Below are 26477 nucleotides of genomic sequence, written 5' to 3'. Positions count from 1 at the left end.
ACCAGTTCCTCTGATGGCTCATTCCAGGTACTCATGACCCTCTGGGTAAAGAAGTTGTCTCTCAGGACTCTTTCAACTCTCTCCTGTCTTCTGTACATGCCTTCTTGTTTTAGACTCCTCAACCCTGGGGAAAAGACTACGACCTTCCCATGCAGCCATAGATTTGTGTCATGTACATAATATTTACCTAATTATAATTGCTTTAACTTCCCTGGCATATATTTTAATGGTACTAATGACTTCAAATTCTTCATTGATGATAGAATAGTAGTTTCTTTTTATTTCTGTTGTATTTACTGCAATAAAGTCACAAGGAAATGCTTCAGCCAATTTCTCTTAATACTTTCTCCTGTCATTATTGTTAAGAGATCCATAATTATTTTGTTATCACCTTCCATTCCACATTATTGGAAACACTCGTAATATTTTGTGCTGCTAAATTAACTATCTTTTCTCTCTACCAGCTTTTGGCAGTATGTTGCTACTTCCTTAAACTATGCAAATCTTTCAGAATGACTACCCTAAGAAATGTTAAATAGATTTAAAAGTGGAAAACAATTATTCCTGGGGTATCTTGCAAATAATTTGGAGCTCATTGCTATCAGCTTTAGAAAGCTAATGCATTTAGGAGCAGCCTGGTAGTGCAGCTGCTGTGACCCAGGTTCAACGCTGACCTCTGGTGCTGCCCGTCTGGAATTTGCACGTTCTGCCTGCGATGGTGTGGATTCTTCTAAATGCTCCCGTAATCAGTGATATGCAGACTGCTGTCTATTCTGCCTAGTGTGTAGAACTATAGCTTAATTTAGGGGGGGGGGGGTTTCCTCTAAGAGTCTGCCGTAGGGTTTGGAGGCTTGCATGGCTCAATGAGTCAGGCAGCGGTACTGGCTGGAGTCAGGGCCTTGTGCTTTGACTCTTGGTAGGGTCACCAATGTAAAACAGGTCAAAGGGCAGAGGACCAACTAAGAGTGGTCCACTGGTCTTTCGGGTTCAGGGGTTCAGCTCAGAGCCAACGACCCTGACACAGAAACAGCAGCAGGAAGCTGCCTTAAACACCAGTGATGTAACAGGCTGTAGCAATGTCGGTGAGAATGTAGAAAAAATAAAACGGATTCGGGAAAAATTAAAGTCAAAGTGGCTGCTTGATGATCGGTGCAGTTGTCCCAGTGCAAACGTTCTCTCTCTGTGATTCTATTTAGCATTAATTCCATGTGCTGATCAGTACACCTGAGTGACTGGGTATGAAACAATGCACACTGCAGAGCTTGGTTATCGCCTCTGTGGTGAACTACATATACCTGTCTGGACACGCCCCTCTGCTGACTGCTCCCGTGGCTCCTCCCACAGACCCCTGAATAAAGGCAGTTAGAGGCACTGCTCCTCCCTCAGTCTCCAGGATGTTGTGTGGTGGTCTCTTGCAGCTAATAAAAGCTTATCGTTCGCCTCCCGTCTCCGAGAGTTATTGATGGTGCATCAGCCTCAGACAAGAGTCAGGAATGGGATCAGAGTACCTGGATGATCACTATTTTACTTCAACTTTAAAGAGCTATTTTTACCTTGCTTACACTAAGATCAAATGGAAACAAAATTGTCAACCGGAACTAAACCTTTCTTCCCCTGTTGATACAAAGAAAGCTACTAGCCAGATCAACACCATAAGACCATATGACCATAAGACATAGGAACAGAGTTAGGCCATTTGGCCCACTGAGTCTGCTTCACCTGGGCTAAAGCTGATTTATTATTCCTCTTAACCCCCAATTCTCCTGCCTTTTCCCCAAAACCTTTGACACCTTGATTAATCAAGAACCTATCAACCTCTGTCTTAAGCATACCCAATGACATGGCCTGCACAGCCGCCTGTGGCAATGAATTCCACAGATTCACCACTCTCTGGCTAAAGAAATGTTTCCTTATCTCTATTCTAAATGATGTCCCTCTATTATGAGGTTGTGCCCTCTGGTTCTAGACTCACCCACCATAGGAAACATCCTCTCCACATCCACTCTATCTAGGACTTTCAATATTCATCTAAACTCCAATGAGTACAGGCCCAGGGCCATCAAGCACTCCTTATATGTTAACCCTTTCATTCCTAGTACCATTCTTGTGAATCATCTCTGGACCCTCCCTATGCCAGGACATCTCTTAGATAAAGGACCCAAAACAGCTCATAATACTCCAAGTGAGAACTGATCAGTGCCTTATAAAGCCTCAGCACTACAGCCTTGCTTTTGTATTCTAGTCCTCTCAAAATGAATGCTAACATTGCATTTGTCTTCCCTACCACCGACTCAACCTGCAAGTTAGCCTTTAGGGAATCCTACACAAGGACTCCCAAGTCCAGTTGCACCTCTGATTTTTGAGTTTTTTCCCCATTTGGAAAATAATCCACACCTTTCTTCTTTCTACCAAAATGCCTGACCATACACTTCCCTTCACTATATTCAACATGTCACCTCTTTTGCCTATTCTCCCAATCTGACTAAGTCCTTCTGCAAGCACCCTGCTTCCTCAACACTACTTGCCTCTCCATCTATCTTCGTATCATCCACAAACTTGATAACAAAGCCATCAATTCCATCATCCAAATCACTGACATATAATGTGAAAAGAATTGGTCCCAACACCCCCCCCAACCCCCGTGGAATGCCACTAGTCACCAGCAGCCAATCAGAAAAGGATCCCTTTATTCTGATTCTTTGCCTCCTACCAATCAGCCAATGCTCTATCCATGTTAGTATCTTTTCTGTAATACCATGGGCTCTTACCTTGCTCAGCAGCTTCACGTGCGGCACCGTACCAAAGGTCTTCTGAAAATCCAAACAAACTACACCCACTGACTCTCCTTTGTCTACCTTACCTGATATTTCCTTGAAGAATTCCAGCAGATTTTTCAGGCAAGATTTCCCCTTGAGGAAATCATGCTGACTTTGGCTTATTTTGTCATGTGTCTCCAAGTACCTCAAAACCTCATCCTTAATAATGGACTACCAACATCTTTCCAACCATTGAAGTCAGGCTAATTGGCCTATAATTTCCTTTCTTCTGCCTCCATCCCTTCTTGGAGTGACATTTGCAATTTTTCAGTCCTCCAGAACTAGGATTCCAGGATCTAGTGATTCTTGAAAGATCATTACTGATCAAGGCCATTGGCAATAAAGTATGTGCTAGTAAGAGGGCTGATTTTCATCAAACTCATTGACTAGGGAGAAATGGGGAGCTACAACCTTTCTACAAGTTTCAATGTTCAAAGTTCTAAGAAAATTTTATTATCCAAGTATATATATGCCAACATTACAACCCTGAGGTTCATTTTCTTGAGGGCATACTCAGCAAATCTATAGAATAGCAACGATAACAGGATCCACAAAAGATCTACCAGAGTGCAGAAGACAACAAACTGTGCAAGTTTAAATATAAATAAATAGCAATAAATAATGAGATAGAGAGTCTTTAAAGTGAGATCATTGGTTGCAAGAACATTTCAATGATGGGGCAAGTGAGTGTGGTTATTCCTTTTAATTCAAAAGCCTGGTGGTTGAGGGGTAGTAACTGTTCTGGAACCTGTTGGTGTGAGTTCTGAGGCTCTTGTACCTTCTACCTAATGGCAGTGACGAGAAGAGAGCCTGGCCTGGGTGGTGAGGATTTCTGATGATGGGTGATGGAATGGAGTTTCAATGGAATGAGAGAACCCAGTTATGGCTTCCATTCTACTGCTGTCACAGGAACTTATTGCCAAAAGGCTCAGACAGAAACTAAACATAAAAATATTTTCAATGTGTTCTGAGGCAATTCTCAGCCTTTAAACTCTTCAGTTGTTCACAGTGTCAAGTTTCAAACTCAGTGGCAAGGATCTAGTGAATGACCGAATTTGCGTTCTTAATTATCCCAATTTAAGAAAATGGGTTAGGGTTTGAACAATGCCAGAAAATCCTATCTCATTCCATCAATAAGGGGGAAAAAATCAGCTGTTCTGTGTCACCATGATCAAAAACAATCAGCAGAAGTTTGGTGATGGCATTATTCATCGTAATTTTGAAGTTTTCAGCCCTTCGTTAGGGAAAGTTAGATGCATATTACATCCTGTACATCCTGAAAGACGTTATTTTCTAGACTTCAGAAGTTTATAGATATCTGCACAGCTACCTGCCATACAAAATAAGATGCATTATTTTCAGGCACAAAATTGAACTTTCTTAGAATTCAAAGTTATACAAAATAGTTTTGTGACCTAGTTCAGTGGGAACACTTCAGTTTGCAAAAAGCTGCTTGGAGATTGCCTTGATTGCAAATATTGTCACTTTAAATATCATTAATGGCAGGGTTTAAGTAATCCCCAAAGCAATTGAGTACTGCACCTGATCCGCTTGGATCTGGTTTTCTTTCTGGTTTTATCCCTTTCATTACGCAGATACTTTCCATCACCAGCTTTATGGGACCAGGTGGATTCTGCATAGACTTTACCACTGTGATGTCAGCAGGCTTCAGAGTATCAAGGGCTGCCACAGCAGCCTCTAATGCCGGCATGGCCTCTGCAAGATCTCCCTCACATTCGTCCTGCAGAAACATTCCAAAGATACAAAATAAAACATCCCAAAAAGGCCAAGCTTAACAACTGCAAACACAGACTGCAGCCCGTTCTTTTTTCTCCGCAAATTCACTTCTTAGAAGATTTCGTAATTTCAGTCCCCATTTGCTTGCAAAGTTAGTCACACCATTGTGTAATCATCTTAAGTTAAATCCACAAGATGCCGAATCAACATCACCCTAAACAAACCAAAATTATCACTGATAATAGAGTATTGTTAAACCAACCTACTACCCTTTTTTTGTAAATCAATGGATGCACTATTGACAATCTTAAAATGTAATTAGGATACCTGGACTATATTATGCAATATAATAGATTTAATGCTTAATTAATTAGCTTTAGGCATTTACAGAAACTTGGTTCCACAGTGACATTTAATTAGTTTTCTTTCCCCCATCTTCACTCTGATCTCTGCAGCGAGGTTCAATAATATTATTAGGAATATACCATTAGGATCCTGACTTAGGAAAAGGAGCTCGGCTCACAATGGTGTTTGGATGGGAGAAGCAAATCCTGCTGCAAGCTGACATTATCAAGAAAAGAAAATCAGCCTAGCAGTAAAAGAATTTAAGACTAATTGTTCGCCAGAAAATTTATTGTTATTACCAGTGTTGTACCTTAATTGCTTGTGCATCGGCTGCAGCCTCATTAGCCACCACCTCATCTGCTGCCACCAACTCCCTCTTTGCATCAACTTCAACAGTTTCTTCTTCGATTTTGACCATAATCTTATCAGTCTCAGCAGACGTCTTAATTAGTTCGGGCTGCAGGTCTGTGAGCTCCTTCTGCATAACAGAAACCTAATTGGGGGGGACCATAACACAAAGCAACAATTAGAAATAGTTGCATATTATGTAATGTGGCAACATAAAATTCTGCATGTTACAATGAAACATCATCCTGGATGATGTGCAAAGAACTCACAAGTCCTGTCACGAGTACCAAAGCCTGGGTTTCTTTGCCTGAATCAAAGGTAATAATTTTACCAAATAATGGAAGACAGAGTGAAACACCCACCTACTGCACATACTTCGTGATTTTATTTCATTGACTTAACATGAAAATGAGTAGATTCTGTCTTTCTTTCAGCAAGCTCCTCTGTTAATTTACTGTGCGGGGGTGAAAATTATTGTACAATTGTGAACTTACCATCAGGACTGAAAATTTCTGCCAGCAACAGAGCAACGTTACACTTGGATCAAAGTAAGTTGCAATTCAGGTGTCATCATGTCCATTAAAATAATTATAACCAAACTAATGTTAGTCATTACTAAAAACCATGCTAGGATTCAAGGAACCCAATGACTTTTCTCAAACCAGAAAAATACAATTCTGTGGCGACCCACTTTCTGCGCAGGCGAACCGGCTCACAAATAGCCAAAGTGTGGGGGGAGACTTTGGTAATGCACCTCCGACGTCATTTCCGCCCGGAGAGGGCGGGCGCTAGGGATTTAAATACCAGCACCACAAAGTTTGAATAAACTAGTCTCGAAACGACTTACCGACTGTGTGTCGTTATTTCAGCGCTGTGTGTAGCACATCGATACATTGGTGACCCCGACGGTCCAAACGGGATTTGGACCAAAGATGACCGACTCTTCATCTGTTCACGCAGTTTTGCTCAAACTGCCAACTTTCTGGACGCTGCGACCACGCGTGTGGTTTAGCCAAGCAGAAGCCCAGTTTCAGATTCGGCAGATATCTTCTGATTCCACGCGTTACTACCACGTGGTGAGTGCCCTTGACTAGCAGACGGCCGCCCAGGTTGCGGATTTCATACAGTCGCCCCCAGAAGAAGGCAAATATGAAGCATTCAAAGCGCTGCTCATTGGGACCTTTGGCCTCTCACAGCGTGAGCGGGGTGCCCGCCTGCTTCACCTGGATGGTTTGGGAGACAGACTGCCGACAGCATTGATGCTGTCCCTGGCTGACGGACACAAGCCCTGCCTCATGTTCGAGCAAGCATTCCTGGAGCAACTGCCCGGGACATACATCTGCTGCTGGCCGACGCAGATTTCAGCGACCCCCGGAAGGTGGCGGCCCCGGCAGACGTGCTGTGGAAAGCCAAGAGGGAGAGCGTGGCATCCGTCGATCAGATTACCAGGCCACGCGCCCAACAGCAGACCAGACCAGGCCCGGCAAGGGGGTGCACACAACACAGAGGCAGGAGTGAGGAGGACAGTGAACAGTGTGTTTCTACCACCAGTGGTGGGACACAGAAGCCCGCCGTTGTCGCCCGCCCTGCAAGGGCCAGGGCCAGAGCCAGCTGCCGCTAATGACTATGGCGGCTGGCCACCAGGACAGCCTCTTGTACGTCTGGGACAGACAGTTGGGACGCCGCTTCTTGGTCGACACCGGAGTGGAGATCAGCATTTTGCCCCCGACGGGGTACGACACCCGCAACAGGAAGCCAGCACCCAACCTGAGGGCCACAAACAACAGCACGATACGGACCTACAGCACCTGCACAGTGCAACTGCAGTTCGGCGCCAGCTGGTTCACGTGGGTCTTCACACTGGCCACCGTGGCCCAACCACTCCTGGGGGCGGACTTCTTGCGAGCTCACAGCCTGCTGGTCAACCTGCAAGGGAAAAGACTGGTACATGCCGAGACTTTCCAGACATTCTCCCTGGGTGAAGCCAAGTTGCCGGCCCCACACCTGGACTCCATCACGCTGTCGGACAACGAATTCACCAGAATCCTGGCAGACTTCCCATCGATTCTGGCACCGCAGTTCACGGCAGCCATGCCCAGACACAGGGTACAGCACCACATCCCGACCAAGGGACCACTCCTCCACGCCCGCGCATGAAAGCTCCCCCCGGAAAAGCTCAGTCTGGTGAAGGAGGAGTTCAAGAGGATAGAGGAATTGGGGATCATACGGAGGTCCGACAGCCCATGGGCCTCCCCCCTGCACATGGTGCCCAAAGCAGCCGGGGGTTGGAGACCATTCGGCAACTACCGCAGACTGAACGAGGCTACCACTCCAGATCACTACCCCGTGCCACACATACAGGACTTTGCAGCAAACCTGCATGGGGCAAGAATATTTTCCAAAGTAGACCTCGTCTGGGGATACCATCAAATCCCAGTGCACCCTGAAGACATCCCCAAAACAGCACTCATCACCCCGTTCGGCCTGTTCGAGTTCCTCCGAATGCCGTTCGGCCTGAAGAATGCCACACAGACGTTCCAGTGGCTAATGGATGCGGTGGGACACAACCTGGACTTTGCGTTCATCTATTTGGATGACATCCTTATAGCCAGCAGTAGTCGTCAGGAGCATCTGTCCCACCTCCGCCAGCTCTACTCCCGCCTGAGTGATTTCGGCCTCACGATCAACCCGGCCAAATGCCAGTTCGGTCTCGATACCATCGACTTCCTGGGCCACAGGATTACCAAAGACAGGGCAACACCTCTGCCTGCCAAGGTAGACGCGATCCGCCACTTTGCCCGGCCCAACACGGTCAAAAGCCTGCAGAAGTTCGTTGGTATGGTGAACTTCTACCACCGTTTCCTCCCCTCAGCAGCCTGTATCTTGCGCCCTTTGTACACCCTGATGTCCGGTAAAGGCAAGGACATTACTTGGGATGAGGAGACCGCGGCCACTTTCGTTAAAGCCAAGGAAGCCTTGGCAGATGCCGCGATGCTGGTGCACCCCAGAACGGACATTCCGACCGCCCTCACGGTGGACGCATCCGACATAGCAGTCGGTGGGGTGCTGGAGCAACTCATCTAGGGGCGCTGGCAACCCCTGGCGTTCTTCAGCAAGCACCTATGACCAGCCGAACTCAAGTACAGTGCTTTCGACCGGGAGCTGTTGGCACTGTATCTGGCAATCCGGCATTTCAGGTACTTCTTGGAAGGCAGGCCATTCACCGCGTTCACGGACCACAAACCGTTGACCTTCGCGTTCACGAAGGTGTCCGATCCCTGGTCAGCTCGCCAGCAGCGACATCTGTCCTACATATCCGAGTACACGACGGACATCCAGCATGTCTCGGGAAAGGACAACGTCGTGGCAGACGCACTCTCCAGACCAGCTGTCCAGGCCCTGTCCCTGGGGGTGGACTATGCAGCACTGGCAGAGGCGCAGCAGGCAGACGACGAGATGCCCAGCTACAGGACCGCAGTCGCGGGTTTGCAGCTGCAGGACTTTCTCATAGGCCCAGGTGAGAGGACCCTCCTGTGCGACGTGGCTACCCGCCAACCTCGCCCCATCGTCCCGGCAGCCTGGAGGCGGCGAGTTTTTGACTCCATACACAGTTCGGCGCACCCATCTATCAGGACAACCGTCCGGCTGGTCTCCAGCAAGTTCGCGTGGCACCGACTTCGCAAGCAGGTCAGTGAATGGGCCAGAACGTGCGCACAGTGCCAAACAGCCAAGGCACAGCGGCACACTAAAGCCCCGCCGCAGCAGTTCCAACCCACCCACCGGAGGTTCGACCACATTCATGTGGATATCGTGGGCCCCCTACCAGTGTCTCGAGGAGCACAGTACCTCCTAACTATGGTAGACCGGTTCACGAGGTGGCCAGAGGCGGTCCCGTTCACCGACACATCTGCCGATTCCTGCACCCGAGCACTGATCGCAACCTGGGTAGCATGCTTCTGGGTACCGGCCCACATTACCTCCGACAGGGGCGCCCAGTTCACCTCCAGCCTGTGGTCGGCTGTGGCCAGCCTGTTGGGAACGCAGCTACACCACACCACTGCCTACCACCCACAGTCGAACGGACAAGTGGAACGCTTCCACCGTCACTTGAAGTTGGCTCTCATGGCCCGCCTGAGAGGACCTAACTGGGTGGACGAGCTTCCCCGGGTCCTGCTTGGAATTCGTACAGCGCCCAAAGAGGATCTGCACGCCTCGTCAGCCGAGTTGGTGTACGGCACGCCCCTGGCTGTCCCGGGAGAGTTCATACCAGCCCCAAGGGGGCAAGAGGAAGAACCCGCAGCAGTCCTGGACAGACTACGCGAAAGGCTTGGCAACTTGGCCCCCGTACCAACTTCACAGCACGGACGGACCCCCACCCATGTACCCAAAGAACTGCAAAACTGTAAGTTTGTGTTTGTACGAAGGGGCGGACACCGGGCGCTGCTACAGCAGCCGTACGAGGGGCCGTTCAGGGTGATCAACAACAACGGGTCCACGTACATTCTGGACATTGGGGGGAAAGAGGAGGTTTTCACGGTGGACCGACTCAAACCAGACCATGTGGACTTGGCGCAGCTGGTCGAGGTTCAGGCACCGCGGCGCAGAGGCAGACCTCCCAAACAGAGGCTGATCCAGACTGTGGACATTGGGGGGTATATCGCCAGTTCTGGGCGGGGGGTTATGTGGCGACCCACTTTCTGCACAGGCGAACCGGCTCACAAGTAGCCAGCGCGCGGGGGGAGACTTTGGTAATGCACCTCCGACGTCATTTCCGCCTGGAGAGGGCGGGTGCTAGGGATTAAATGCCAGCACTGCGAAGTTTGAATAAACTAGTCTCGAAACGACTTACCGACTGTGTGTCGTTATTTCAGCGCTGTGTGTAGCACATCGCTACAATTCTATATTTTTTGTTTGGTATTCTAGTTACAGAATGTCACCATGAAATAGTCCATAGATCCAAGGATAGTCAGGTACATGTTTTTAAATGTTCTTAATATTTCTGCAGAGTTCAGATCCTATATTTGCCTCTGCCCTTCACTGCAGATTTTTCCATATTTACCAGCATATCAGAGGAAATGATGACGTGTACTCGAGGAATAAATAACATTTTCCCCACTATTTCCCAGTTCTTTTTAAGAGATCACTGTGCTACTCACTGGGTACCCATGACGGAACTGGCAATAAGTCACAGGCCATCTCAGACAGTGTGAGTTATGTTCATTGAGGGGAAGGCCCCCACAGCATCAGTAAACTCACCTGTGAAGATGCAAATTCTAGTTTCTCTAGACCAATGAGATAGCGATTTCTCATTAGGTCAATTTCATGTCTCTTCATGTTAAGAAGAACTTTAAAAGTCTGGATCAATTCCAGGTAGGACGTAGGTGTTACGTAGTTGTACCTCCGCAACACTGAGAAATATTTTGTTGACACGTTTCTTGCACTCTCCTGGAAATACTTGCACATTGCAACAACTCTGCAAAAACACAGAAAAGTTCAAGAACTTGTTCGCAAATGAATTTTTTTTCTCTGTTTCGCATTAAAAATTACACAAGTTATATTGACCAAATTAAAATGTGTAAGAGTTTCATAAATAGTCAATTTAATCCGCAATGTGTTCTGAACCATGATTAACAAAAATAAAGGTTGGTTTTATGAGGGGGAAATCAGTAGCATTCGGAGGGGGATGGCACGGAGTGTAAGGGTTCAATTTTTGCCTCTGCCTGTAAGGAGTTTGTACGTTCTCTCCATTTCTGCTTGGGTTTCCTCCAGGTGCTCTGGTTTCCTCCCACAGTCTAAGGACATGTAATTCACATTGTAAATGATTGGGCTAGGAATGAATCAGGGAATACTGGGTGGCAGGGCCGGAGTGACTGGAAGGGTCTATTCTGCGCTGTAGGTCAATAAATTTAAAAAAATACAAATCTGACCTTCAATTTGAAGTGCTGAAGGCAAGAAAAATAACATTTACAAGATATACACCGTCAGTTTTATTTAAAAGCTAGAAAAGTACAATTAACCACAAGAGGTAGAACTTAATAGCTCACCATGTAATAGGTGTTTACTGCTTAATTATAATTTGGTTGTAATTTGCATTGTTAGTTTCCACTGCAGGCTTGGGAGCTCCAAATCACAAAATCAGTTCTACACAACACAGAAACTTGTTACTGTATGGAAGGTAAACATCACTTGCAAGCTTACTCTTTCCTGACTTCATACTCCAATTCTACATCTTCTAAAAACTTGTGTGCCACCATTTCTAAAGCATCTCTTGGCCAAACTTGGAACCAGTCAATGGTGCAGCAATTTATGAGCGAAGGGAACATTCGCAAACGATTCCGAAAGGCATCTCCAATTGGGCTCATGACTGTGCAGAAACACAAAAATGACTGATGGATTAAATTATTTTCAATTAGACTTGCCCACAATGTCAAACACATAATCTGGATGCTGAGAGGGTGTCAAAAAGGAAAACGATCAGTTTAAACATGTAGGAGCCCAATGCATACATAAATTTTTTTATTTAACAATCATTGTAAGGAATGAGGCTTGGGCAAAAAAGATACCACAGCTACAATCTAATAGTACATTTTAATATTGTTATACTTCCTGGTATTAAAACCAAAATGAGGGAAGATATTGAATTACACCTATTTCTAATACTACTTTTTTTACATGCTTTATGCAAGCATTTAATTAAACCCCATACAGTAAACACAATCAGGTACATAGTCCACAATTTTCCTAAACACTATATTCGTTCCCCACATGTTGTGCTTTTATACAGAGATCAACAGATATGATTGTATCTGTATTTAGACCAATGGTGCCTCAAGAAGTCTGTGTTCATTTTGAAAGACTCTCGTCATCTGTACATGCCCAATTCACCTAACTACCATCGGGGAGGAGGTACAAGAGCCTGAAGACTCAACATTTTAAGAACAGCTTCTTCTCCTCTGCCACCAGATTTCCAAATGGTCTGTGAACACTACCTTAAATATTCCTCTTTTGCACTGTTTGTTTTTGTAATTTTCATGCATTATGCTGCACTACCTCCAGAAAACAACAGATTTCATGACACATATCCATGATAATAAGCCTGATTTTGATTCATCAAACTGTAAGCAATCTGCACCTTAGTACCACTCACTTGTGCATACTTACCCACAAATAGCATCGGCCGTTAATATCGAAGCAAGCCTTTCAGACAGGTAAGGCTTGGGTGCAAATCTAAGGGGACCAGCGTGACCTGGCTTGTGACGATAAGAGACTGGTTTGTATACTCTCCACAGTATGGACCCCTCATTGCTATCACTGGGCTTTTAGACCTCACACCACTAGAATGGCACCCCTCCACCCCTTCAACAATTGTTTGTAATCTTGATTCCACTCTCTCATACCTCATCACAAATGCCTTGACCTGATCATTGAGGCCTATGTTCCCTAAACTTCCTTAAGGTTGTTATAGCCAGGGATGGTAATGGGGACAAGCTCTCACTACCAGTTGGACGCTCCCAATGGCGTGTGACTTAAATAACTTCTGACAACCAGGTTCAGTTCCTGGCCTTCATTTGTGGCTTAGCTACTAAGCTCAGCAGAACCGTTTCCACTGACAGGAGAAGGGGCAAAGAGGGGTTACTGGCACCTTAAAACCAGTCACTTCAGGCAGATGGGGCTCATCAGCCGTGGTTGACACCTCATTTAGGAGAAGGAAAACTCTGATCTCAAACCTCCAGTGCCTTGTGGTTATACCCAATCATGGGGAGGGATGGGGGAATAAACCCCCATGGGAAAAATCCAGAGCTGCAGTCCTACTTTGAGTTCAATGCTGACTGGCAACTCCTGCATCGCTGCTGGTACCAAACTGTATTGGTCTCTGCCGTTCCACTGGGTTCATCAGATGCATGGAGAGGGAGAGCTTGCTACATGGGCAACAGCGTGTTCTCCATATCATACTGCCCAGGCTTGTGTATCTAGACAGCTAGGATGCAATATCCATGGTCAACTCTGAGCGACGGAGGCCTCAACATCTCAATAACCCCTATATTCCCTCTTCCATTCTGGCATTCTCTACCATCCGTCCTTCAGACTCAAACACAAACCCCCAAACTGACCTTCAAGACAAGCTCCTCATCTAACCCGGCAGTAGAAGAGGAAAGCCATCTTGTAGTTTTCTATGCAAAGCCTGGGGCTTCATGTGTAATGGGACCTTGCTGCAGGGCAGCATGAACAAATCTAACACTGCCGCCCCTCCTCTCCCTTGCCCATATAATGTGCCTTTTGATGTGCTCAACCATTAATTGCCAATCCTATATGATCAAAGGGATGAGAGAAGTGGTTTATATCACACTTGCAACAGAACACGGTTAAGCATCCCCAAAGCAGCATGTGACAAATTATATTTGTTTGCACTGAATTAGATTCAGGTCCCAAATGGATGTGAAATGCTGCTATAACTGCAGCATTTTAAATTCCCAACCAAACAGAATCACTGATGTATGTCACCTGACATATTGTGATTCAATTGATATTAAATCCTGGCCAAACCTATGGAAGAATTTTCTGCAGAGTGGTGTGGACAGCCCAGCGCATCTGTGCATGTGAACTTCCCACTATTCAGGACATTTACAGAGACAGGTGTGTAAAAAGGGTCCGAAGGATCATTGGGGACCTGAGTCGTCCCAACCACAAACTGTTCCAGCTGCCACCATCTGGGAAATGGTACCGCAGCAGAAAAACCAGGACCAACAGGCTCCAGGACAGCTCCTTCCACCAGGCCATCAGACTGATGAACTCACACTGATACAATTGTATTTCTATGTTATTTTGGCCGTCCTGTTGTACATACTATTTATTACAAATTATAAATTGCACATCGTGCATTTAGACGGACACATAATATAAAGATTTTTACTCCTCATGTATATGAAGGACGTAAGTAATAAAGTCAATTCAATTCAATTCAAATACATACTTGCATTTATATATTGCACTTTTCCTGATTTCAGGATGTCCTAAAGCACCTTACAATATTATTTGAAACCTAGTCATTGGTGTTATTCAGGAGTATAGAAATCTTACCTAATACAATATGCAGGTTAGCCTTGACTTTCTCAATGAAGAAATTGTACAGTGATAGTGGAGTGGCTTCAATTCTCTTCCCATCTGCCCTGGCCACTGACTGCATCTTTTCCAACAATTCAGCTTTCTCATCTGCTGGGAAGATATTGGGTACATCCCCCGTGTTCAACAACATGTTGATGTCTTCCACAAATGACTCATCCTTAATTTGGCTGTCATTAAACATGAAAACGGTCTGCGTACTTTCAGCACCAGTTTTGATCATTATACGCTTGATATCGTCTCTCCACTCATTTTTGCCATAGTTCTTTGTGATTTCAATTTGAAATAAGTTAAAGTCATTCATGAAGGTGGACAGTTTTGTAGCACTTTGCCTGCCACTCCCACCGACACCGACCAGAAGCAAGTGCCCATTGTCCTGCTTCAGAACTCTGCATATTCTTGAGATGTGCTCGATAGCAAACTTGAACATAACCAAGGCCATTGGAGTCCTACTGACACTGTTGTACTCTGCCAGATAGTATTCCATGATTGATGTAAGTTGTTTTAAGTCTGTAATCTCATCATAAGCCTTCACGTTAGCATCTGGCTTTAGATAATCGCCAAAGAATAGACTTCGGATATTGTCATCAGTAACTTTTCCTGATCGAGTTAAATGGCTCAAAACCTGTAGGACATGGACAGAAACTGATATTATACATATTATTAATGTTTTTCTTTAAAGGAAAACATTAAAAATGAACCAAAAATCATTGGGTATTTCAATTAATAAAATAAAAATAAAAGGCACTGTTCAAGAAAGTGCTTCAGACAGTACAATTTTTCCTAGGGCAAGATCTGTCAAATTGGTAAGAATTTCAATCATACATTATAATAGCTGTGCCTCACTATTGAACTGTAGAGCTGAATTACTGGAATATGCAGATTAAATAATTGGTGATCTTAAACCTCATCCAGCACTGATTTGACGTCAGGCCTGCCAAGATGCAACACGTGAATCACCAAATGCCAAGTGTGAGTCATGCATAGCAAAGCTTGATCAGAAGGAACCACTCCTTTCCTGCTGCCCACACACTCCGTTTACCATTCATGTTACCATAGAAGGAAAAAAGATGCATTTTCTCCATCCTGGTCTGTTGCAGTCGGTGCAATGTGGCCTTCTCTCCACTGGAGAGACAACGTGTATCCTGTGAACATGTTTGCATTGGTTGTATGTCATTTCAGCTCCTCTTCCTGTTCCCACAGCGGCCTATCTGTCCTCAGCCTTCTCTACAGCCAAAGTGAAATTAAAGACAACATGTATCCCATTTGTGAAGCCTTCAACCCAAAGTATGAAACACTGAACTTCCCAATTTGAAGTAGCCCATTCCCCCTTCCCCATGTTCCTTTCCCACTCGCATCAGTCCATCCAGGATCTCTCCTCCTTTATTCACCTTTCCCATCCTTACCTCTCGTTACCTATCACCTTTCCCCACCTGGTTCCACCTGCCCATCATCCACCTTGTTTCTTGCTCCCTTGGTTCACCTTTCCTATCTCCCCCACCTCAAGCCAAGTCAAGTCAACTTTTATTGTCACTTCGACCATAACTGCTGGAACAGTGCATACTAAAAATGAGACAATGTTTTTCAGGACCATGGTTTACATGACACAGTACAAAAAACTAGACTGAACTACTTAATAAAAAAAAACAACACAGAGAAAGCTATACTAGACTACAGACCTACACTGGACTGTATAAAGTGCACAAAAACAGTGCAGGCATTACAATAAATAATAAACAGGACAATAGGGCAGTAAGGTGTCAGTCCAGGCTTCGGGTATTGAGGAGTCTGATAGCTTGGGGGAAGAAACTGTTATATAGTCTGGTCATGAGAGCCCGAATGCTTCTGAGCCTTTTCCCAGACGGCAAGAGGGAGAAGAGATTGTATGAGGGGTGCATGGGGTCCTTCATAATGCTGTTTCCTTTGCGGATGCAGCGTGTAGTGTAAATGTCTGTGATGGCGGGACATCTGGCTCCATCTGCCCATCAACCCCCTCACATTTAGTTCCACCTATCACCTACCAGCCATTGTATTTACCCTTCCACCTCCACAACTCCACCCCTCCCCTCACCTGCACCATCTGCCTGATCATCTTTCCTCAAGCTTCAGGCCAGCAGGTGCGGACGGACAGGTCAGGGCAGCACAGCAGCGCAGTGGTTAGCACAATTGCTTTACTGCACTATTGATCACCCATCCGGATTCAATTCCTGCCGCTGTTTGCAAGGAGTTCGTACGTTCTCCCATATTCCAAAGAGATACAGTTTAAGATTAGGATTAGTAATTTCTGGGTACACTATATTGGTGAATGGCAACACTTGCAGGCTGTCCTTAGTGTTACTGATTTGATGCAAATGACACATTTCACTGTATGCTTTGATGTACATGTGACAAATAAAACTAATCTTTTCTCCTTTTCAGTATTTGTCTCAACATGCTCCCACCTCACCATGTCACCTACTAGTCTCCTTCTCCCCCTCCCCCTCACTTCTCTGTACTGGCCGTCTTTCTACATTCTCAGTCCTGATGCAGCGCCTTGTCCAAAACCTCAACAATTCTTCTGCCACCACATATCTGCTTAAACTAATGCATTCTTCCAGAACTCTATTTTAAGCTTAGAGTGCCACATTATGAAAAAAAAAATTCACCCTACAAATGATCTTCCTTGGATCAGCTTGTATCTGCAGAACTTGTTGGTTAAGAGAAGTTGGATGATAGCTAGTGGCTTTTGTTGATGGAATTCTGTAAAGAGCTCCTGGAAGACCGCTAAAGCTTAGCCTCTCAATAACAAAAATATTAGGAACTTAATTCATGAAGATCTGTGAAGTTTAGAAGTACAGGAAAGCTCAGTAAAAGCCATGAATCAAATAAGCTGTCCCACATGGGACTATTCGAGCAGCAAAGACTCATGATGATGTAGAATTAAAATACAATTATTACAAGATTATATTTCACTGAATAAATTGTAATTTAGAAAGTGGGAAAAAAAGGAAAATACGAGAAATGGAAGCCGATGCAGGAACTTCACTGCTCACATGTGCACTGGTTTCATCCACAACAATTATTGAACACTTGTTGCTCTTGAAAAACCAGTAAGAAACTACTTACTTGAACTGTGGCCGCCATTTTGGTGAAGGTACTGTTGGAATGAGATTCCAGGATTTAGATTCAGTGATATATTTTGAAATCAGGACAACATGCAACTCAGAAGAGAACCAGCAAATGGTGGCACCAAGTGCCTGCTAACCCTGGCTTTTCATGAAGGTAGAAGTCACTGGTTTGAGAGGTGCTTTTGGAAAAACCTGAATGAGTGGTAAGTAATTCGTGTACATTTGTAGATAGCACAGACTGCAGTCACTGCAGCTGATGCCGGAGGGAATGAATGTTTTGTGTAGTGGATGAGTTGCCAATCAGATGATGAGCTCTTTTAACCTGGATGGTGTTGAGTTATCATGGGCTATCCAGACAAACGCAGAATATTCCATCACATTCCTGATTTGCCCCTCTCAGATGGTGGAAAAGCAGAGGGTCCTTTGTCACCTGCTCTTGTAAGCCATGGTATATGAGTGACCAGTCCTGTTGGGTTTCTTGTCATTGGTGACCTCCCTCCACCACCCCTGGAATGTTGGTGGCATAGATTAAACAATAGTAATTTCCAAGTGTAATTTTCAATAAAATGTAATGTTACTGAATGTCAAGGATAGGTATTTAGCCTAGATACACTCTCATGTTGGAGATGGTTAATGCTTGCTTTTTGTAAACAGGCATAGCTGACCATTTTTCCCACATACCAGCGTGATGACTCAAGCTCTGTCCGTTTCTTTGGCACTAGCGCAAACTTAAAAACAACAGACAAGATACATTTAACAATACCTTATCGACAGATTGTTTAAAGAAGTTTGATGTAGTTTCTTTAATAATCTGGAAAAATGTCTGCCTGTCTTCTTCAGCAATCAATCTATCATAAAAGACTCTATAGACTTCATGAATCCAGAGCCGGATCAGTTTGTCCCCCTCCTGTAAAAGGAAATCATTCTCAGTAAGTAATTAGAATATCTCGGGCAGTCCTCTACAAATGAAATGGGTGACGGCATGAGTTGTAGTATTAAATTACAACAGTACAGAACACAGGTTCTTCCAGTCAAATGCACTCGTGATTTGTATGTTAGAGGCTCCAATCGTTGCATGATACACCGTACATCAGCTAAATGCCTAATGTTTTTGAAAGGAAGAGATTAACATTGCCTCAAAATAGATCATCTCTTCTGACGAAGGCGGAAAGTTTCATGACATTGTATCTATTCATTCTCGTGTAGGTAGCAAAGCAATTGGAAGTGATGTACTTCTTTAAATAAACTCTTTATTGAGTTTGCCTACAAAGCAAATGCTGTCTGAGACTAATTTAAATAAAGGCTTCATTTACAATGTAACCATAATGATGGCTTTTGGGAGACCTTATCAAAAGACCATATTCACTTTGGGGACTGGGGTATTGTAATATTTATCCCTAAATTCATTGTTATCCTATCAACATACTGATCCATGAAAACTGTGGCGTTCAAAAGGAGCAACAACATTTAACCAGTATTAACTCAACCTATTAATTATTCCTCCTTAGTTCAATCACGAATATAAAAGCATTTCTAGAGGACTGTAATTCAAATTGAGCAGATTGTGGGATTCAGTTATGATACATTCTCCAAATGTAATAAATTGTTTAGAAATGGAAACAGCATTCAGCAGGTCAAACAACATCGACACAGAGGAAAACCGAACAGATATTTATGTCAAGGATTCTTCATTAGAATGGGAAAAATGAAAAAGCAGGTGGTGTTTTAAGTTGTAGAGGGGAGGAGGGTGAAGAGAACTGAGGGAATGCCTGTGATAGGGTGCAGACCAAAGTTGTCAGAGTATTAAATACAGAAAACAGAAAAGGGAAAAGTAACAACAAGTAACCAATAGGGTAGTCCAGTACTCCGATTGTGGGGTGTGGGAAGTCAGAGCGAGCACAATTGTCCCTGATGACTACACCTGTAAAAGGTGCATCCAGCTGCAGCTCCTGTCAAACCGAGTTAGGGAGCTAGAGCTGGAGCTGGACGAACTTTGGATCATTCAGGAGGCAGAGGCAGTAACAGACAGGAGTTTCAAGGAGATAGTCACCCCTAAAAGTCAGGAGATAGGTAACTGGGTGACTGTCAGGAGAGGGAAGGGGAACAGACAGAAAGAGCAGAGCACCCCTGTGGCCGTTCCCATCAACAATAAGTATACCGTTTTGGATACTGTTGGTGGGGACGACCTACCAGGGACAAGTTGTAGTGGTTGCATCTCTGGCACTGAGACTGGACCCTCAGCTCAGAGAGGAAGGAGGGAAAAGAGGAGAGCAGTAGTGATAGGGGATTCGATAGTTAAGGGGACAGATAAGAGGTTCTATAAGAGAGATTGAGAATTCCGGATGGTCTGTTGCCTCCCTGGTGCCAGGGTCTGTGATATCTCGGATCGAGTTCTCGGTATTCTCAGGAGGGAGAGTGAGCAGCCAGATGTCGTGGTCCATGTGGGGACCAATGACATAGATAGGAGTAGGGATGAGGTCCTGAAGAAGGAATATAGGGAGTTAGGAAAGAAGTTAAAAAGCTGGACCTCAAGGGTGGTAATCTCAGGATTGCTGCCTGTGCCATGTGACAGAGAGGGTAGGAACTGAAAGTTATGGCAGATGAATGCGTGGCTGAAGAGTTGGTGCAGGAGGCAGTGGTTTAGATTTCTGGATCATTGGGATTTCTTCTGGGGAAGGTCTGACCTTTACAAAAAGGACAGGCTGCACCTGAACTGGAAAGGAACCAATATCCTGGCGGGCAGGTTTGCCAGACCTGTTGGGGAGGGTTTAAACTAGTTTGGCAGGGGGATGGGAATCAGAATGTGAGTGCAGAGATTAGGGTAGAAGGACAAGGGCATGATGCTATGTGTTCTGAGTTGGTGAGAAAGGACAGGCAGGGGACAAAACATAAATGTAGCCAGTTAGAGGGGTTGGGATGTGTGTACTTCAATGTTAGGAGTATTAGGAATAAAGGGGATGAACTTAGAGCATGGATCAATATGTGGAACTATGATGTTGTGGCCATTAATGAAACTTGGTTGGATGAAAGGCAGGATTGGCAGGTACCGAGGTTTAGGTGTTTTAAAAGGAATAGGATGGGAGGTAGAAAGGGGGGGGGGGAGTAGCATTACTGGTCAGGGATAGTATCACGGCTATAGAAAGGGAGGATGCTGCAGAGGGAGTGTCCACTGAGTCAGTGTGGGTGGAAGTCAGAAATAGGAAGGAATAATTCACTGTGCTGGGAGTAGTCTATAGGCCCCCAAATAGCCCTCGAGACACCAAGGAGCAGATAAGCAGGCAGATTTTAGAATGGTGCAAGAAATACAGGGTTGTAGTTATGGGTGATTTCAACTTCCCTCATATTGACTGGCACCTCCTGAGTGCAAGGGGGATAGATGGGGCTGAATTTGTCAGGTGTGTTCAAGAAGGATTCCTGACACAGTATGTGGACCGGTCGACGAGAGGAGAGGCTATACTGGATCTAATTCTGAGTAATGAACCTGGTCAGGTGGCAGACCTCTTGGTGGGGGAGCATTTTGGTGAGAGTGACCACAACTCCCTTAGCTTCAGCATAGCTATGGAAAAGGATAAAATCAGACAAAATTGGAAAGTGCTTAACTGGGGAATGGCTAACTATGAAGGGATGAGGCAGGAACTAGCGAGAGTAAATTGGAAACAGATGTTCAAGGGTGAAAGCACAGAAGTAATGTGGAGGAAGTTTAGGGACCACTTGTGTTGATTTCAGGACAGGTTTGTCCCACTGAGATAAGGAACAAATGGTAGGAAAAGGGAACCGTGGCTGACGAAACACATAAGGCAACTCGTCACGAGGAAGAAGGAAGCATATGTTAGATATAAGAAGCAGGAAGCAGGAGGGGCTCATGAGAAATATAGGGTAGCCAGGAAGGAGCTTAAGAAAGGACATAGGAGAGCTCGAAGGGGGCATGAGAAGGCCTTGGCAGGTAGGATTAAGGAGAACCCCAAGGCGTTTTATGCATACATGAAGAACAGGAGGATGACAAGAATGAAGGTGGGGCTGCTAAAGGATAAAGAAGGCAACATGTGCCTGGAGGCGGAGGAGGTTTGGGAGGTCATAAATGAATACTTGGCTTCAGTATTCACAAGTGAAAAGGACCTTGATCAGGGTGAGGTCGAAATAGAACAGGCCTGTGTGCTGGACAATGTGGAGATTAAGGAAGAAGTGTTGGATCTTCTTAAAAAAATCAAGACTGATAAATCCCCAGGGTCAGACGTGATATAGCCCAGGTTGCTGTGGGAAGTGAGAGATCGCTGGAGCAGTAGCTATGATCTTTGAATCCTCTTTGACTGCAGGGGAGGTGCCGGAGGATTAGAGAATGGCAATTGTAGTTCCCTTGTTTAAGAAAGTTAATAGGGAGAATCCTGGGAACTATAGACCGGTGAGTTTTACGTCGATGGTCTGCAAACTACTGGGAAGGATTCTTAAGGATAGGATCTATGAACATTTGGAGAAGTACAGTCTACTCAAGGATAGTCAACATGGCTTTGTGAAGGGAAAGTTGTGCCTCACAAGCCTAATAGAGTTTTTTGAAGAGGTAACAAAAGAAATTGAGGAGGGTAGAGTGGTACATGTGGTCTACATGGATTTTAGCACGGCATTTGACAAGGTCCCCCACGAGAGACTCATCCAGAAAGTCATGAGACATGGTATCAGTGGAACCTTGGCTGTTTGGATAAAAAATTGGCTTACAGGAAGATAGCAGAGGGTAGTAGTGGAAGGAAAGTATTCTGCCTGGAGGTCAGTGACTAATGGAGTGCCGCAAGGATCTGTCCTGGGACCCCTGCTCTTTGTGATTTTTATAAATGACCTGGATGAGGAGGCGGAAGGTTGGGTGAGTAAGTTTGTGGATGACATGAAGATTGGAGTTGTGGATGGAGCTGTAGGTTGTCAGAGGTTACAAGAGGATATAGACAGGATGCAGAGTTGGGTAGAAAAGTGGCAGATGGAGTTCAATCCGGATAAGTGTGAGGTGATACATTTTGGAAGGACAAACCAGAAGGTTGAGTACAGGGTTAATGGTCAGTTACTTAAGAGTGTGGATGAACAGAGGGACCTTGGTGTTCAAATCCATATATCCCTCAAGGTAGCTGCACAGGTTGATAGGATAGTGAAGAAGACCTATGGGATGCTAGGCTTCATTAATAGGGGGATTATGTTCAAGAGTAGAGAGGTCATGTTGCAACTCTACAAATCTCTGGTGAAACCATACTTAGAGTATTGTGTTCATTTCTGTGGAAGCTATGGAGAGGGTGCAGAGGAGATTTACCAGGATGTTGCCTGGATTGGAAAACAAGTCTTATGAGGCAAGGTTAGCGGAGCTGGGACTTTTCTCTTTGGAGCGTAGGAGGATGAGAGGGGACTTGATAGAGGTCTACAAGATTATGAGAGGCATAGATAGGGTGGATAGCCAGTACCTGTTTCCCAGGGCACGAATAGCAAACAACAGAGGGCTCATGTACTGTACAAAGTTAAGGGAGGGAAGTTTAGGGGAGACATCATGGGTAAGTTTTTTTACACAGAGGGTTGTGGGTACCTGGAATGTCTTGCCAGGGATGGTGGTGGAGGCTAAAACATTAGGGGCATTTAAGAGCCTCCTGGACAGGCACACGGATGAAAGAAAAATAGAGGGTTACGGGATAGTGTGGGTTTAGTACTTTTTTTTAAGGAATATATGGGTCGACATAGTCTGTTTTTTTATCAATTATGCTATTGTTTGCACTGTTGTAACTATATGTTGTAACTATGTGGTTTTGTGCAGGTCTTGTAGCTTTACTTTTTGGTCTTGTTTGTCTGGTGGATTTGGAGCTCCTTTCCAGGGAACGCGCTAAGACGGTAGCACGATATTAATACGCAGCAGCCTCTCCGGACTCTGGATTGGGGATTGCCAAACATTATGTGGATTTTCTGGTGTAGTCTGTTTTGTCATGTGCTTTTGTGATATCATTCTGGAGGGATGTTGTCTTATTTTTTAACTGCATTGCATTTGTGGTTTCTAAATGACAATAAACTGAATCTGAATCTGATCTGACACAACATCGTGGGCTGAAGGGCCTATACTGTGCTGTAGTATTCTAGTGTATTCCAGGGTATCAGCCCATGCAATGTCTATGCTACTGATGACCCACTGAATCCTATTCATGATTCTGACTGGGTATGTGGCCACTGGTTGTCTGGGGTACCGCTTCTATAATGGGATCTCCAAAGCCATGGAGAGGTTGTTGTTATCTGGCCTATGTTGTACCATAGATGTACCACCAGCCCACTCTCTCCCTGCATCCCACTGTGTGGGGCTGCTATCGAAGGACTATGTAGACTGAGTGTTTCTGGACTGTAGTGAACCGGCCAGACTGGGTAGTGAAAGCACTAACATGGCCTCAGCATTGCTGGAGAAGCTGGTCGATAGATAATACAACCTTAGCACCACACATCACAAGCCAGTCCATCGATGACATTACCACAGAAATGCTGGCAATCTGCAATGTGGCCCTTCAGAATCAACAAGCACTAGACTTTCCATTTGTCTGAGAGGGGTGGTACTTGTGCCATTATTAACCAGGAGTGTTACACGTACATCCCTGGTATCAACAGCCAACTGTTGCTGATGAAAGTGTCACGGAGTTTCAGAGACTCTGCACTATTGGAATTCAGTAAGATTTATGTTGGCCTCTACAGGACAAAGAGGAGGGAGTATGGGAATTGCATTAAGGCAAGGATTAAAGGCAATGTCCAGGCAGGACTACTATCCTGGGGCAGATGTAGTTGAGTGAGACTTCCGGAGTGAGAAGGTGGGAGACATCTCTGCTTACTACTGACGAGATTCGAAGGGATGACTGTGACATTATGTGCTCAAGCCAGACAAATGAGGCATCCATAGTGAGACTTTTTTTTAGAAAGGTCTTCCTAAAACATAGTGTCCCTTTACACAATAGGGGATGCAAGAAACAGATGAGACAGGAATAAATGAATGATGAGAAACACTCCAAACAACAAAGGGACAATGCCTTTACTAACTTCAAAATATCATCAGTTTTCAGCTTGGTTTCTATTGACTTTTAACACCTCTATTGTGAATGGCAACTAGTCGGGCAAGTAAGGAGTTTAAACATATACAATTTACCCAATGGTCAATATCCGTAAGCGATAAGCAAATTCTGTATAAAAATAGCAGTTTTCTGTCCTGGCTTCAGAACAGCGTGGATGACTGGGGCCATGCTGTTCTCCTTGGGCACAAGTAAAATAAAAAGAATGTTTGAGTTGTAAGAGTGACGTGCTCTGGGCCCAGTTATTTTAGTTATTTTATTGTCGGTGAGGACATGTGCACCTTCAGACTCCGTGAGTGCAATCTTGTGTCAGAATTATCTAAAGACTTGATTTCTGGCAAGAATTAGTATAAAGTGTAACTTTAGTATTTAGAGTATTCACTAGATCAATAATTTTGCAATGATGAAAGAATTGCAACCTTTTCTTTATCATCAACTTCCAAATCTTCCAAACTGATATCAAATGGTTACTTCCCCAAAAGCATCATGGGAAAAAAGTTTGCAAAAATAAAACATGCAAGATAATCCTCTCCATATGTAATTATAAAGATGGATTACGTTTATTTTAAAAAGAACTTTCCTCACGTCCATTTCAAGAGGCATAAAACACTTACTATTTTAGTTCTAGAGTAAACTTTTGTCACCCACCTTCAGATGTGTGTTTGGGCATAACAGCACTCCTCGAATCACCCGGGAGTAGTCACGCAAATTGAACACATAATGGGATTTGGAAGGAGTTGGAAGAAAACTGCTTATTGCAGCCTTGTAAACTGCCTTGGTGGCTTGCACCATGATCCTACCCAATCTATAATGTAAAAGAACTTAAGTTTAACATTAAATTCATATTCCCAGCCAAATAATATACATCACAAATTAACTTCCCAGACAAACAAGGGTAACAACATGCATTTATATGGAACCTTTAACAACAATAAGTCTCAAAAACCATCATAATATTAAGGTTAGGGCGACCATCCGCACCATCTTATCGTAGCTATCGTCAGGCAGGGGGTAAAAGAAGCCTGAAGTCACACACCACCAAGTTCAAGAACAGCCATTTCCTTTCAACCATTCCATTTTGAACCACCAGCAAAACCCCTAACTACTACAGTTAGCAACACTACGACACCTTTGTCACATTGCACTGAAATAGATTTGTTTTTGTCTGCTCCAATTGCATTCTCTCTTGTAAAAGAATGCATAATTTGTGATTTTCTTGTAAAAGCTGCTTATATGATGATGTTATGCACCTGTGATGCTACAGCAAGCAAGTTTTCCATTGCACCTGTGTGTGCAAGTACTTGTGCATATGACAATAAATTTTGAACTAAAATTGAGTCAGAAATTAATCTGAAAACTATCACTGAAGGAGATGATAATGATCTCCCAATAGCTTAAATGCACTAAATTATCAAAATTAATTTGACAGAAAGTCATTAATATTGAGCCAGATGACCAGACGGTGGATCTAAGGAGAAGACTCTAAAGACAGGGTTTGCAACTACTTTTTACGCCATGGACCAATACCATTAAGAAAGGGGTTTGTGGACCCCAGGTTGGGGCCCCTGCTTTAAAGAGTATCTCAAAGTAAGAAAGTGAGGCTGCTGGGAAAAGCTCTTTGAGAAGAGAGTTCCAGACCTTAGTACACAATAAAAAGTTTCCATTAGTGGAATAATTAAATCTGGGGATAATCATGAGGGCAGAATTGGAAGACTATAGACATCCTGCTAGAATATAATAATAGAAGTGATTTCAGATCGTGAAAAGAGCCATAGCAATGAGAGATTTGAAAACAAAGGTTTTGATATTAAATCAGAGGCATTCCTTAGCCAAAAGCTAATATATGCCAAGTGCAAGAACAATAACTGAGTTGATGACAGGTTGGACATGAAGTTGTCTAAAGCTCCGTTGCCCAACTCTGAGGAGCACTGCATTAGAATAGC

General features: G+C 44.5%; 1 protein-coding gene across 1 annotated transcript in view; it reads right to left on the bottom strand.

The window, feature by feature from the left end:
* Window positions 1-26477, bottom strand: part of dnah3 (dynein axonemal heavy chain 3) — a 155838-nt gene that overhangs the window by 25717 nt on the left and 103644 nt on the right. Inside the window, exons 44-50 of the mRNA XM_073060476.1 lie at window positions 25183-25339; window positions 18237-18380; window positions 14325-14991; window positions 11445-11610; window positions 10503-10719; window positions 5209-5391; window positions 4359-4557 (exon numbers count right to left, since the gene is read on the bottom strand). Of these exons, the coding sequence (XP_072916577.1) occupies window positions 4359-4557; window positions 5209-5391; window positions 10503-10719; window positions 11445-11610; window positions 14325-14991; window positions 18237-18380; window positions 25183-25339 (1733 nt within the window). The remainder of the gene's footprint in view (window positions 1-4358; window positions 4558-5208; window positions 5392-10502; window positions 10720-11444; window positions 11611-14324; window positions 14992-18236; window positions 18381-25182; window positions 25340-26477) is intronic.

The sequence above is a fragment of the Hemitrygon akajei genome, chromosome 11 (genome assembly GCF_048418815.1).
Source record: "Hemitrygon akajei chromosome 11, sHemAka1.3, whole genome shotgun sequence".
Taxonomy (NCBI): domain Eukaryota; kingdom Metazoa; phylum Chordata; class Chondrichthyes; order Myliobatiformes; family Dasyatidae; genus Hemitrygon; species Hemitrygon akajei.
The sequence above is the reverse complement of the archived record's forward strand: the minus strand, read 5'-3'. Positions and strand labels throughout refer to the sequence as shown.